The sequence below is a fragment of the Punica granatum genome, chromosome 4 (genome assembly GCF_007655135.1).
Source record: "Punica granatum isolate Tunisia-2019 chromosome 4, ASM765513v2, whole genome shotgun sequence".
Classification (NCBI taxonomy): domain Eukaryota; kingdom Viridiplantae; phylum Streptophyta; class Magnoliopsida; order Myrtales; family Lythraceae; genus Punica; species Punica granatum.
Genome location: NC_045130.1, coordinates 2655723 through 2671275, shown reverse-complemented (window position 1 = coordinate 2671275; position 15553 = coordinate 2655723). Strand labels below are relative to the sequence as shown.

The following is a 15553-nucleotide window of genomic DNA, read 5'->3' as shown; positions in this document are numbered from 1 at the left end:
GGGGACTTGTGTGTGTATATATAGTGGCGAGTGAAGTGACCAGGGACCCCTGGAAGAGGGAGGAATTTGAAATTTGGCCCACAAATATCGCGCATAATATATAAATTTATTTAATTAATTAAATCAAATTTGGATTTAGATGTCAAAGTGGGCCCTCCCAGAAATGGAGCCTGATCAATCGAGTTAATTATATAGTTGATCACCGCATGCACCGGGAGGGAATGTCAGTATATACGTGCACCTGTCCTCACAAAGAAAGCTTTATGTTACCTTTCCCATTTCTCCCATTATAACCGGAAAGTGTCTCCGGTTAATTGAAAAGGCCGATATGAACTTTCTGCATCTATTAAATCAATTCTTGTGGATAAATAACAGATGCTTGTAAGAGATCGGACAAGTTCTTTTAATGAATATGTAGTAAAATTCACTAAGTTAAAAGTGTGGAAGATTAACTCTAAAGATACATGCTAGCATTCAAGAGGTGAGATGTTGGATTAAACAGAAACATTTTGTGCGTATGAATTCCGTGCTAATAGTTTAGATATTGGTTCAAAATAAGCCATAACGACTCCGAGTTAAATGGTGAGGAACCAAGTGTTTTGGCTCAGTAAAACTTCTGAAAGCGCCTCATAATTGGGCTAGTGATGTTCGAGCGAAAATTAGTATTGATGAAAAGGGTTGAGCGTGCCTCGTTGCATGGAGAACGAAGGAAAAAGAAAGGGAAAAAAAAAGAAAAAAAAAAAGAATACAAGAAAGCATGAGAGCAACCCTTGGAAAAGAGGAGACAAGTCAAATGTAGACAATAGTTTATTTTTATCCTAAAAAGAATTACTGAATCCATTATTGAAACGCCCGACATGGGATGGCACCAGCATATGCCACGTTTCACCTGATCGAACCGAACGCGTGTTCGGCTGATCCGACTGGCGGGTCATTGCACATCAAAGGGGCATTGATAGCTAAGAACGTGTTAGTCCGCAGATTTCTTAGAGGACATTTGCTTAACGCTTTGATTGAACAATTATATATATATATATACACCGGTGATTATACTGAAAGAAAAAAAAATAGATGAATGATTTAGGTGTTACCATGGGCTAAGAAAATCCTAACGTGTAAAGTTTGTCAATTAATTTTCGGTAAAATCATGAGGCGTGCTTTACCCTTATTTGTTTAGATTAACACGCAATCGGATATGGGCTAGATTTATAAGATCTGTTCATTGCTTGATCCTCGAATCATCAGTTGATTAGTGAAAAGGAATGAAAACAAGAAATCCTATAGTAAGAGACTGAATAAAACCTCTTCTAGCATTGCATGGGAATAGAGCACCACTTGTCTTCATTTGTCCATTATGATAGACAGGAAATTAATCATTGCTTGATCATGAGCCTTCATTATCTCAGGGTTTGAGCGAAAATGTCCATATTGCATGATTGTAAAATCATATGATGAACAAAGGTTTGTCATATCATCTTCAGAATAATAAATTCAATTATTGGAAATATATAGTACTCGACGTCGATAATTCTCATATGTACCACGACTTCCATGAAATAATCTTCATGCAAATGTAAGTCGATTATTGTAAGCTGCTTCTTTTTCCCTATCAATCCAGCATTTTGTTCACTCGTGTGAAGTTTAATGCAAAAAGATTGGTGGCATTCGGGTTCCTGTCAACTTTAAACTATCATATCACATCAAAAACTTAAATCCCGAATACGTATTGGAGATGTACATCGTCTCAAAAACCAAATAGCAGTGATAATTAATTAAAAAATGAACACATGTACATGGATGGAATAATATGAATTTATAATATTAACACAAAAGCAATCATCTAGACATTTCTCAAGAAAATTAAAACCAAGCAAGAGGAGGTTGAACGTACACTAAAAATATAAACATATGTAGGGAGGGGCCCCTCGGGCCGAAACATATCAATCAAATCTATAGAGAGGCTCCGCAATAATTGTATACACGTAGCCCCAAGGAACCTAATACTATATAGTTGGCTCCTTTATTCAAAGCTGATATTGAATATGACATTTTTTGCTTCTTCTTTTTTTTTTTTCCCTTCTTATCCGCCCTTTAATTTGCACATTTTGGAACAACATAAAATGTGATTTTTGAGGCCAGCAAAACTCTCCCATGTAGAGATCTCCATGCGACATTTTGCAATTTGTTGCTAGCTATTTCACGGGGACCCGCGTTTGGATATGACTGATCATCTAATAATTGATGTAAACTAGTCCCTGCAGGAGATCTAGAACCTGAATTCAACCTAGAAAATACCAAAAATTGAGACATGGAGAATTGAACTATCTGCTGATCGTTTAATTAAATTCATTTCATCTCTCTCTTTTTTTCTTTCCACGTCAAAATCCATAATCAAGAAGTTTAGATAAAAAAAAATGAGTAGTGGGCTGTATGGTGGAGCGGCACATAGTCTTATCCAGAACTGAGTATTTCGCTCTCGATTCCTGTATATAGGAAAGAGCCCTTTCCTTTCCTCTGGATTCTCGCCCATATTGGTATCCTTTGTAATGGAAGGAAGTTTAGATATATGAACGTTCCTTAAAGTTTTTATTCTTATAGGCTCACCACTCACCACTGTGGACGTGGTCTAATTAAAAAATGGTCCTGGCCAGACTTAGTATCGTTCTTGAATATCCCGATCAGGTGGATGGATTGGAATATCAAAAAGGAAGAAAGGAAAGGAAAGGAAAGGTCAAGATCTCAACGTTTTCTGGATCCAGCAATTATTCGGGACGAATGGAATAAAAAAAGGTTAGATAGGGTTTTGATCAATCTAAGGAAGAAATGCATGTGGTGTACATACATACCTCTACCGGGCTGAATATCAAAAAGATCTATAAAGAACAGAAAAAGAACAAAAGTATATTCATATATTTAAATATATATTCCTTCCTAACCAAGAAAGAAGGGGAATACATGAGAAAAAAGAGGATAGATAGCTCCTCCAACCAACTCCACCACCAAAATAAACAATCTTGATTTTGAAACATGAGCCATGCATCGATCAATGACAATATCCCATCCCATGGTCAAAGAGGTCGGCTGCATGATAACTGTCTAGTATACTTAAACTTAGGAAATTAAGCATGGATATCTTGAAGAATTGAAACGGGCCAAATTACTCACCTTTTTAACAAAAATTCGAGTTTGCCAATCATCAGGAAGTATGTCACACGAGACATACGACAATATAGAGTAAAAGTAACATATCAATAAATACAGTGTACCATTCCATCATTCCATCGTGCATGCCAAATATCATCTCGCCCACACTAATGGATCTCAAATAATATGGAGAATGAATATGTCGAGCCTTCACATGCAACCGATGAAAAATGTCCAAGGCTTCATAAGATATGTTACAATTTTTACTCTCTCTTTTTTTTTTCCTTGAAGAGATTGATATATGTGGTACAGGTGGGTGGGCTTGGGCCTGGCCTTTCTTAAATGGAGGGGATAGGAAAAACACTAGTCCCCCATCATTGGGTCCTACCCCGAGTCCTGGCGGGGCCTCATAAGATCGAGCCCAGCCCAAACTTCACCTTGCTTTCACTTGAGCCCAACAAGTTTTCCAATGCATACGAATTAATTATGAGTAGGTTCGTGCATATCCAGTGGAGTCCCGTTGCCATATGCAGTGAGATCAAGATGGATAGCTAAATTTGAAATTTGTAATCCTCAATTCCCTTACATAAAAGGAATTAATTTTGGTAATTATCTTTAAAAAAATAGATACTGAATTTCTAATTTCCTACTGATGAATTTTTAATTTTCTATTCTTCTTCAACCAAAAATACGAATCCCACACAAGAAATTTCGCATCCTGCAACAAAGCCTGAAAAAAAAAAGAGAGAGAAGAAAAGAAAAAAGAAAAAGAAAAAGACAGATGATATGGATTTAATTAGTTTTATTTGTTTTAGAATTTAGATGATATGGATTAATAATAAGAAGATAAAATACCAAGAACAGCCCTGATCAGCCAAAAACGTAACGCCGTTTCTCGGTGGCCGCCTCGACTCAATCCCTGAAACGACGCCTAAAAGTAAGCAACCCATACAAATAGATTAGTGTCTATACTCTAGACATTTTTACCCCAAAATATATGTATATATATATATGTATGTATATGTATAATTTCCTCCGGAGTACCCAAAAAAATATAAAATTGCACACGTAAGCCCCTGCCCAATGCTTCTGACCCAATTAGAGAGGAGTTCTCGTATTTCAATGTTTGATTTAGGTGACAATTTATATCTTCCTGCTGCATAGAAGAAGAAGAAGAGAGCCCCTCAATATATACCAACCCGAAGGCACAGTACAAGTATTGTCAGTTGCCAACCACATCTTAATACTAAATTAATTAAAGAGCATTAGTGATATAACCGGATTCAGTTCAAGCAATAGCTACAACTGAATTTGCATAAATTTGGTATGTAAATCTAGATAAAATCGACGAAATTATAGTTACGTGCTCTCTTGGTAATGAAAATCCATTAACCTAATCAAAACGTCGACTGTTGTAGGATGACAAGTGACAATAAGTACCATATTTACCAATTTGAAACAAGAGGGATCTGTGAGTACAAAAATTTGAAAGTATGGGGAATCCTTTTCAGATGAATAAAAGTAAAATGGGCATTATGCAATTTGATAAAGAGAAAATATCTTCCGATAACTGAATATATATCTCCTCCAATTTCATCAAGGGTCTCTCTATCTCTCTCTCTCTCTCCGTCTTTCTCTTACTTGTTGATGAGCTGTTCATGCTGAGTCTCCTCTCCGTGCCAACCGATAATGCCCAGAAAATGCCCATCTTTCCCGAGTCATCATCACCATATAAGGTTAGCGATCAATCCTATCGATATTTTGTTTCTTCGCCTGGCCTCTCCTCTTCTTGTGGTCGTAATAATAATCTGTTCAATAACTCGAGTTCGAGTTAATAATGTCGTCAGTGGTTTTGTGGCTTCTCAATTGAAGATCATTTGTGTGGTGCAATCATCATATCATGTGTTAGATGAATGCTTTATCATTCAAACTCGATCAGGATATACGGATTAAGCTATATGTGAAATCATCACTTGACCCCAGCCTCGCTTTGTTTTAGTGCATTCGCGATGTGTTCGTGTTGATATGTTGATATTCCATTTTCCATAAAACCAGGCTTGTGCTTTTTTAACTCATGGCTCCATTTTTTTTTTGCAAAAATTGCTCGTCTTGGATTCTTGTATATCAAACATTTCGATCTTCGAAACAGTTATTCTGCCCGCCGCATATAAATTCTTTATGTTCATCTTCAAATCTTCAAAACAAAATGGAATCTGAGATATCATTAAATCGCTAACTTTGACACAAAAACGCGGTTGTATATTTATTTCTTCCTTTCGTGTTTAGCCATGAAAAATTTATTTTGCTGCTGAGAATTGTATTTCTCCGCCGTTATTAAATGCTGCAGCCAAATAAATGTTAATTTTTCATTAATTCGCCAGAATAGGACTGGCATCACTTTTACAGAAATCGTGATTTTCTTTGGTGCATATGCGTCGTTTTTCAGCCGGTCGTAATTGCGATCCCGGAAATTAATCCTTCAGAAAGATTGCATCTTTTCTTCGTCGACTCCAGTCTTCCGTTCACATCCATTTTGTAGTATTTGAATCAGGTTGTCTGTATAGTCGCACAGACTTGTATCCTTATTGCTCCCAATACTTTTTGCAAAATTTTTATAAGTAATCATGATAGAAAATTATATTGTGAATTCATTTATCGAAATTATAAAGGTTATCCAATTTTAATTGCAAGTCGATTATCCAAGCTTTTACGAAGAGATCAAGAGTACTGAAAATTTTCAGTTTATATTTTTTAGATTTTTTATTAAAAATAAAATTTCAATTTGAATATGTAATGTAATAAGATACAGATAAACATAACTTGTAAATATTCGATTTTATGGATAATCCACAATGACTACACAAATTTATCGACTCGTTATAGTTTCCGTAACAGTTTTTATTTTTCTCTGGGCATGGAGCAAAATCGTTTTCCAAATGAACCAAAATGCACGATTTTCCTATTTTCGATAATAAAAACAATGGTTTCGTTGAAATTTAAGTACCGATTTTCCGGAATCCCATCTTTACATTTCATATATGTGCATTTTACAATACAATGTTTTCAGGCCTTTGTTCAGATATTAATTGTGGGTCCCATTTGGTTTATTTATTCCTTTTTTTGGGCAATAATATTTTATTCTTTACTTTGAATTTGATTGAATTTAATTGAAACTCAATTTTATTAGAATAAAAACATTACGTTAAAAGGTTTTGCTCTATTATTATATGCTAATCATTGGTCCGGATATATGGGACATTGATTCAAATACGGTACGGAATTATTATATATACTTCCGTGTATCCATTGTGACTTTATTGAAGGGAAGTAACAAATAAAATATTGTTGATGGGTTTATTTTTCTTTGTGTTTATATTATATATATGCATGTCAATCACAGTTTAACGTGTCCTATCATTCTGTCTAATATCTTTTATATATATATATATATATATATATCATTATTTAAAGAATTCTATAAAAGTAATGACTTATTTTTCCAAATCGTTAGACTAATTTTATATTTTGCAGTTTCTTAATTAGATTTTCAAAAATACAGTCCAACTTCTCAAACCAGGTTGGACTATCCATGAACCCATGTATCCGTGAACCCATATCTTGTCTAGTTCAATGTTCGGTCTGGTTTCAAAGATTTATGGTTCTGAGTGTTCCATATGTAAAAGTCATGTGAAGGCAAATTTGATTTCTATATAAAGAACAAAAGAATTATTTTGCATTTACTTATTAATTCAATACTGCATTATATAACTTGCTATTACATTGGTTCGACTTCTTTTCTTGTTTTTTTTTTAAAAAAGTACATTGGATCGACTTCTATTAAGTTGGTCTTTCAATTTCGAGTTGTATCCAGTCTAATTGCTCATAAAGAAATATCTATGCAACACCAAACTTCCTTTGCCAACATTTATCATTTACTGATTCAAATAAACTGCATCTGCTATCTGCACACCCTTAGTCTCTGCAAAATAAATATATTTCCTGCCTTTTTTCGATTACTTTTAATTCCAAATTTATCGAAATTGGGTGTTTTGGTGGCTGGAATGGGTCCACGTGTTCGGCCACTGACTAGGTATTGTCATGGAAATTACATAGGCATGACAATCATATGGTCATTAACAATGCAATATATGCTCATTAGTTCATTTCCTCTTTGAATTAGTAAAATATCTTTAATCCCCAAACTGCCACTCATCAAACTTGCCCTTACAGGCACGCATTGCCATTTGAATATTTCTATACACATAAATTATATCCTAATTAACAGCAATAAAAATTGCAATTTTCCCAATATATGACTTTGCTCTAATTTGTCTTTGATTTTTCTTTTGGATTTTTTTCAGGGAAAAAATCAATATGGTGGGATTCCAAGAACAAGACAGGACCAATATCTATAAGCCAATGCTTTAATGTGCCCTCTCAGATGTATTAGCTGTCTTCTGCTCCATCTTTCCCTCTCTCCCATACCAAACTCCTATTCTCAAAGCGCCCCCCTCCCTTGTTCTCTCCCCTATCTTGTAGATCCTTATTAATAAGGGCCCGCCACGTCACCCACCCCATGCACTTTTGCACCCCTCCCCTCCCTTTATAAATGCGGAGCCAAATGGTATCAGAGCCGATCCAGACCCATAGCATTTCCCCGCTGAAGGGTCCACAAAGGACCCTCAGTGACCCTCCTCTCTTGTCGTATCCGTTCTCTGATGATCCATCGACCACCCATTGCCCCGAGATGTTCTCTCAGCAGCCACCCTCGCCGTCGCTCTTGATCGGAGACTGTATCGGGGCGGAGAGCTGTCTAGACCTGATGTCCCTTTTGGAGAGGCCGAAAGAAGCCAATGACAAGGCGGTGACGATGGAGAGGAGGATGACGATGAGGAAGAGTCGGCGGTGGGAGACAAAGGAGAAGAGGAAGGAGAAGGAGTATCCCCCGCCGATCCCATTGCTTGCTCGGACGGAGAACCTACACTCTCACATGCCGTGGGTCCTCGAAAGGACCTACACGAGCGATGGTCGGCTCATCTTGAGGGAGGAGCGGGTCAGGCACCATGAGTACTTTCGGGCCGACAGGAGGGACGGCCGCCTCACCCTCCAGCTCGTACCATTGGACGATGAAGTCTTCAACCTCGAAAATGAGGCCGAGGCAGAGTCCGAGTTTGAGTCCGAGGCTAATGGCAATAGTGCATCTTCCTCAACTAGCGATAATGCTAAAGGAGATGACCATTTACAATGTTCTGAAGCCGAGATTGAAAACAGGAAGAATACTAGTGATTGCGAGACTGATAACACCGATAAGTCGGAGATGGCGGTAGACAATGACGAGCCGCCGACAGGGTCGACAGTCGAGATTGGAGGAGCAGTTGGGAAGTGCTTAAAAGTATACAACATTAGTGGGGGAGTTAATGTGACCGGAGGAGGATCCTCTTGTATATTTGGGGTAGCAGTGCCAGCTCTCTAGGGCCAGTCCATGGCTAATTAGATTTGATTGGATAATACAAATTGAATAGGATCGTCATCTTCATCTTACTTTGTCTTCCATTAATCAGGTCTGAGACTAGGGTTTTGCTTTTTCTTTTTATATATATTTATATTTATATATTTTTTGGTTATCCAAAAGTTGAGTTCTCTTTTTCTCGGAGTCGAATTTAAATATATATCATATAATATAATTTTCACTTCTGAAGCCACGACTGAACAATTCACTCAAAATAATCGATTCTCGAATAGATTATTACAATTAAAAGAAGAGGTGATGGGATGGATAATGTGCATCATTAGGATCGGTTAATAACCCTTATCTGATGCAAAGTCGGATAAAAGGGCCATTTTCCGGGGATTATCGGCAGTTCGATGGAGACTCAATGAACACATTAATTCTGGGCATTTGCAGTGAAGGGTAAACTGATGTTTCAATGTGCTGATCAATTAGTTAATTAATCGGTTTGGTAAAAGAATAATTATCAGGCTGAAATGTAATATCGTAAATAGATATTTACTCGGTTCTGCTATGTTCTTTTTTTTTTTCGATAATTCCAATATGTTATTCCTTAGAAAAAAAAATATTGTTATAGCTATGTCATTCATTCGACAGGCATGCCCTAGCTTTTACCATTTGTTTATCGTTTAATTTGTATGCAAATGAAGGTTGAGAAATTTTATCACAGGTGGAATATTATTGGAATGAAATGAATTGTATATATATGACCGAATATCCTTTGAGAATATATATATAACTTCACCGCGAATTTACAACATTTGTTTCTTATTTTTTTTACACTAGAAAGGTAATCATAATTAGGATACGCAATGTCCAGTATAATTGATATTATGGTATGTTTCTTGCAAGATATGAGTTGTATCCTAAAATTAATGATGCGCTGGAAGGAAAATTAGCTGGATTAAGCCAGCTAGGTTATCTTCTAACTTGTCCATTTTCTCAAATATCAATACGATCCGTACTACTTGGCAAACTGAGGAAACAAAATTTTTTTGGACTTCTTTCTACCAAAAAAAAATGAATTCTACCGAAAAAAAAGTTTTTGGGATTCTAATTAGCTAAATCTTGACAAATCAAAATCTAACAAGGGAATTACTTTTCCCTAGTTAATGTTGTCTTAGATTGTTTAACCACGCGTCTCAAATTTTCGTAGTTATTATATATAATCAGTCTATATATAGCTATTCTTCCATAACATTACTTGTAGCACAAAAAATTGCACATATATCTAATATAAATGAAACGAAGTCGTGTCTATTAATTTGACATCGGCGTGGTGTGCATCAATTTGGTATATTTGTGTGGTTCGCACTTCCGCTCGACCACATTCATTCAATTGTGTCATGTGACTCTATCAGTGCGTACGTTGCAAACTCATACCCTGCAAAGATTCAATAAAAATGTTCACAAATTAAACCAACGATCCCCTGAAAGGCTCTTCCGAATTCCTACCAAATACTAAGGTAATACTATATATTTCCTGAGGTAATACAATATATCATTCCTACCAAATTCATCGTCAAATCGCAGCTCTTCCAAAATCTACTTATATCCCCAATTATAATTTCCTATGTAATAATATAAACCCTTCAATTTTTTTCCTTCTTTTCTGCTTGCTTTATCAATATATTAATATATTAATATCTCAACCTTATGAAAAATATTTTGACCCTTGATTCGGAATCTATCGACTCCATGCCGAGCACGCAGCTATCAGGATATGTGCCACATAAGTCTATACATGGCCTTTGCTGCAACTTCAGTTATCAGAGGTGGGTACTGAGGCAAGCGATTATATATATATATATATATATATATATATATATATATATAATCAGGTTCATATGAGATGTTTGGACTCTTTCGTCGTTGGGGTCCGAAGAAAATGTATACCAGCCAGCTAGCCAGCCTAGATCAATCCAAAAAGGCCCAGCAGATCATATAGATGCAACAATTTCCAAGGAGCATATCCATTCCTATTTACTTAATTTCTTTTTCTTTCTTTTTTTAAAGTACTTTATCATTAAGATATTTAAATCTCGAAAGATACCTTCACCCTCTATTTCATACAATACTAAAAAATCATTCAAAAAAGACGAGGTGCGTTGGTCGAATCCTCATATTCTTCAAACATCATCAGAACCTTTGAATAGCACACGATGTGTAGGGCGTTAATGAATTAATTAATAAGATGTATTATGATGAATATAATAAACGAAAGCTGGTGAAATCACAACGTAATGGGCGTGGAGATTAGAGGGAGTATCGGAGTACAGCTAAGCTTTATTTAGCTGTTTCTTCTTCTTCTGGTTCTTCTTTCGTGTGCATGATTTCATTCACTCTCTCTCTCTCTCTCTCTCTCTCTCTCTCTCTCTCTCTGTCAAGCTCATGATTGGGCTGTGAGTACTCTGCAGATACCGAAGTGCTAAGCACTTTTTGGCAGTACCATATGTTCTTGATTGCGCCCCCCGAAGTACTGGGGCCGACCCCACTTCCCCACTTCCTTCTTGTTCCCGATAATTATAAATAAACAAATAAAGACAGTACATAAAGCTTAAAAGTACTGTCAAAGCAAAGGCAATTTATTTTCTTTTTAACGGAGTGTTTTAACTTACAGATTGAGATTGATCCATATTTGGACGTAGGCTCACAAGACTTTTGTTGTGTAATTTTTTAGCGAGATTGCAAGGTGCTCTCAAATTGATGCCTAAGAGTAATCCCTGTGCAGGAATTAAAATTAACTAATAAGAAGGGAGATGCTTCCAGTTAATGATGAACCCCGACTTTGTAGTTAAAAGTGCGACCACTACAGGTGAACTGAGTAGTCAGAAGACACTTTAAATCGTGGAACCTGGTATTGATTTGCTCCTTTTGCTCCAATAATAGGCCTTTTTTAATGGTTGGAACTATATTAGTGGGCTTGATAATGCTCAAGAAGTAATTAATGGAAGTCCACGACATTTATATATTCAGGAAAACCACTATTAATTTGGCATACAAAATAACAAAGTTATGGTGCTCCCAAAGACATAAATCATGTTTTCTTTATATATGAAAGATAAGAATAATGTGCATAATATCTTAAATATTATTCATCACAATTGGAAGTTTTTATTCCATTCTGCCTGCAATATCAACGGATTAATGACGCTGTCTAATGAAATATGCCATTAGAAACCAATTGTTTCTATTTATCATATAAACTTGGAAAATTCTAGCATCGGACACTAAATAATGTCCCATGATGAGACTTTTTTTCACCCTTTTAAGTGTTAAAACTTATATTTTAACCCGTAGTTTTTTCGATCATGTTACAATATAAGTGGGTCACATTCCAAAACAATCAAATAGGTTTGATTGATGATATATCGCATGTAGACAACGACACGTGTCACAATTACTACCCGACCCTTTAACTATTCCTACCCGAACCACGACAAACCCCACCCGATTTTTTTGAACATTATGTTTTTTTTTTTAAGAAAACCGGTTTGACACAAAGCTGTTCATAATTGAATCGGCTCGAATTTATCGGTCTGATTCGTAGACTCGGTTTAAACATTTAGTTATTTTTCTGAAATAGCATGATCAGCCATGACATCCATCCACCGGATAATAGAAAGACGGACTTAGATTTTCATTTGGAGAATTACAACCGAATGAAACAATACATAATCAAATAAATCAAACGAATGAATTTAGTCAACTTATGATTAAGTTTCATGAACGATTTATGTCCGGCTATGCTCTTAGGTGCTAAAGATGACCATTGGTGGTTGTCTTGTTGTGCAGTTGGACGAATACAGTATGGCGGAACGCAAATTTATGAAATGACAACGATGGAAAGAAAACAGGATTATTGCAATAATACTCAACATATTTTAAAGATAATAAACGCCGTCATTGATAGCAGCTTTCGGTGAACGAACGGTTGCCTTTTCTTTTCAGTTGTTCGAAAAAAATTTGGGAAAAAAATAAATTCCCTAATTTAACTTCCTAAAAATATGGAATGCTAGTTTTTATAAAGGTCACTATCCCTAAAATTATGGAATAAAAAAAGTAAATTAAATTTAGAAAAATTGATAAAAAAAAAAGCTGAAAAACATGATTCATCTAACCGCCATTTACCTCTAACCGTACAATAACTCGTTGTTATCCTTTTAGATTGATTTATGTAACAGGATTATAGAATTGGCCAAGGCCAATATATAAATATAAGATGTTATTAGTTTTTCATCATGGTCCTCTTAACTGATACTTTTATTTTTCCTCCTAAAAAAATTTATATTCCTAAAACTATTCATAGCACGAATAAGCTTTGGCAAACATAATAAATAGCTTGAGCCAATATAAAGAAACAAACTAAAAGTTATTTTTGTTCCAAATATTTGTTTCTATCAGATGGTCGTTATCATTGCTACATTCATATAATTGAGATTATAAACATGAATAAAATATGAAAGTGGTCCTTTGCAAGTCATTTAATCAACCAAAATCAATATTGCTCAAAGTCTTTAACAATTGCTTAATGTTATTCCTTTAGTTAGATTTGTTTAAGCGAATTATATAATTGGTTTATGCCAATATATGAATATACAAATTTATTAGTTTTTCATTACGGTCCTCTTCACTAATACTTTTGTTTTTCCTCCTAAAGAAATTTATATCCTTAAAACTATTTATAACACAAATTAACTATGTCAGACATTACAATTAGCTTGTTCCAATATAAATAAATAAAATAAAAGTTAGCTATATTCCAAATAGTTATTTTTATCAAATGGTCGTCATCATTGCTGCATTCATCAATAACCAAGACTATAAATAAGAATAGAATATGATGATCGGCCTTGGCAAGTCATTCAATCTACCAAAATGATTATTGCTCAAAGTCTTTAACAATTACTAGTTGTTATCACTTAGTTAGATTTGCTTAAACGAATTATAGAATTGACTTCGGAAAATATATAAATATATGAACTTATTAGTTTTTTATCAGGATTCTCTTCATTGATTTTTTTCCCTCATAAAGAAATTTATATTCCTAACATTATTTAAAGCACAAATTAATCTAGCAGACAAGACAATTAGCTTGAACCAAGAATACAAAACAGTTTTAGAAAGAAAAATTAACTCGGTTAACAAACGAAATATCCTTGGAAAATATCAACTTACCAAAAGAAAATTGCAAAATATCCCTCAATATCAGGGAATAACATGAGGAAAATTACCGTTGCCAAAAAGAAAAACTGATTGGAGGCCGGGACAAAAATGAGAAAGATCAACATGGCCGACCTTCGACGAACTCTCCAAGTATACTATGGGAAGCCTTGAGCCATGACGCGGTTTGATGAAGTGAAGCAAAACATATCGATAGGAATTGGCCATCGTAATCGAAACTAGTTTCCCATCGCAATGGTGGGACGTTCGGCAGGGGACTCTTTTCATATTGAAAGCATCGCGAATTTGATGAGAAAGTTATAGTTTCAATTCCGGTGAACAAAATTTTTAACTAGGTATAAAGAAATGCGAAAACCAGTTGTTTGTGGAAACAATTTGATGATCGAAAAGGTTGAAACCTCCATATCAATTGCTAGATGATGATCAAACATGGTGATCAGAGTTGACAACGATAGAATGAACAAATGAAAAACTGAAGAAATTGGTTAAAAAATGATAGAATTAACCAATAAAAAATTGAACAAACCGGTTGAATAAATAAGACAAAATCGGATTTGCAAAAAACTAGACTATCGGTTTTGTATTAGTCCAATTAATTACGGTCGGATTTCGGCCATTACACGATTACATTTTGTCTCGCATGTGAACACGTGTGACGATGTGATTGGGCCATGTGTCGAATGAGTGAGGGACGAGTACAAATTATCATGGGCAAAACTGCTAAATGAATAGTTGAAGGACTACAATATAAGGAGCAAAATACGTAAATTATGAATGGCCAATATTTTATGTTAAAATATCTAATGGATAGGATTAGTATCCCACCATAGGACATTATTGAGTGTCCCATATTAGAAGCAATCTTTAAACTTTGGCTTTTTATTTATGTCTCGAAAATTAGATCAAGAGTAGTATGTAACCCAATATAATGTGTCTGTACGGTGTAATTCCCGTGGTACAAGACATTCCCGTTTATGCCTGTATCAGTTGGGATTATAAATATCATATAACTATATCAATATTGATACTGGGGGAAAGATTAAGAGGTCTTAGTTGAAGTTTAGAGGAAAAATCCATTAGTCATAACAGTTGTAATCACGGTTATTTTTTAGAAGTATAAAAAATGGCTAATAGTGTTGGTATCCTCGATGAGGTTTAGATTTGACTTGTTCTTGTCCAAGAAAAGGATACGTTAATCTGGATTATTTTTTTTTGGCGTTAATCTGGAAGTGAATTAGGTTCTGTGTGAGAATATTAAATTAATAAGTGGTAATTGACTATTTTATATGAGTTTGGCTGATTCCAAGCAGGGAATCTGTAAGAACGTAGAAAATTTCTAATACAACCACCCCTCCTTCAATTGCAGATGTTATTTTGGCCCCTAGAGTTTCGCTCCTTGTAATATTCGGTATTTCACCGTTTTAACTTTAAAGGAATATCATAATTCAGTTGCAAAGTGAAACAATTCGAGTTACATCATAGAGTAAGTTTTCTGCAGCAAATTTTAAATATAAAGCATTTTCGAACACTTTTTATCTCGAAAATGGCGCAAATTACAAATAGATTAATATCTTGTAATCTGATGTAAAACAACTCCATCCAATAGTGAAAAGTCTTTGTTTTTGGAAAATAAAGACGTCATGGAAAATGAAATCCAACATTTATTTCACATTTTTCAGTTTTTAAGCCAAAAAAAAAAAACTTCTGGATTGCAAG

The 15553-nt window shown here is 35.0% G+C and overlaps 1 protein-coding gene across 1 annotated transcript; it reads left to right on the top strand.

Moving 5' to 3' along the window:
* The first annotated feature begins 4748 nt into the window (after positions 1-4748).
* Positions 4749-8811, top strand: LOC116202912. The gene is made up of 2 exons (XM_031534548.1): positions 4749-4880; positions 7506-8811. The coding sequence occupies exon 2, from the start codon at positions 7754-7756 to the stop codon at positions 8615-8617; it is 864 nt and encodes a 287-aa protein (XP_031390408.1). The 5' UTR covers positions 4749-4880; positions 7506-7753; the 3' UTR covers positions 8618-8811.
* Positions 8812-15553: the final 6742 nt, after the last annotated feature.

Excerpts from the sequence above, each read along its gene's own strand:
- LOC116202912 (XM_031534548.1), top strand. The coding sequence starts at position 7,754 with ATGCGGAGCCAAATGGTATCAGAGCCGATCCAGACCCATAGCATTTCC.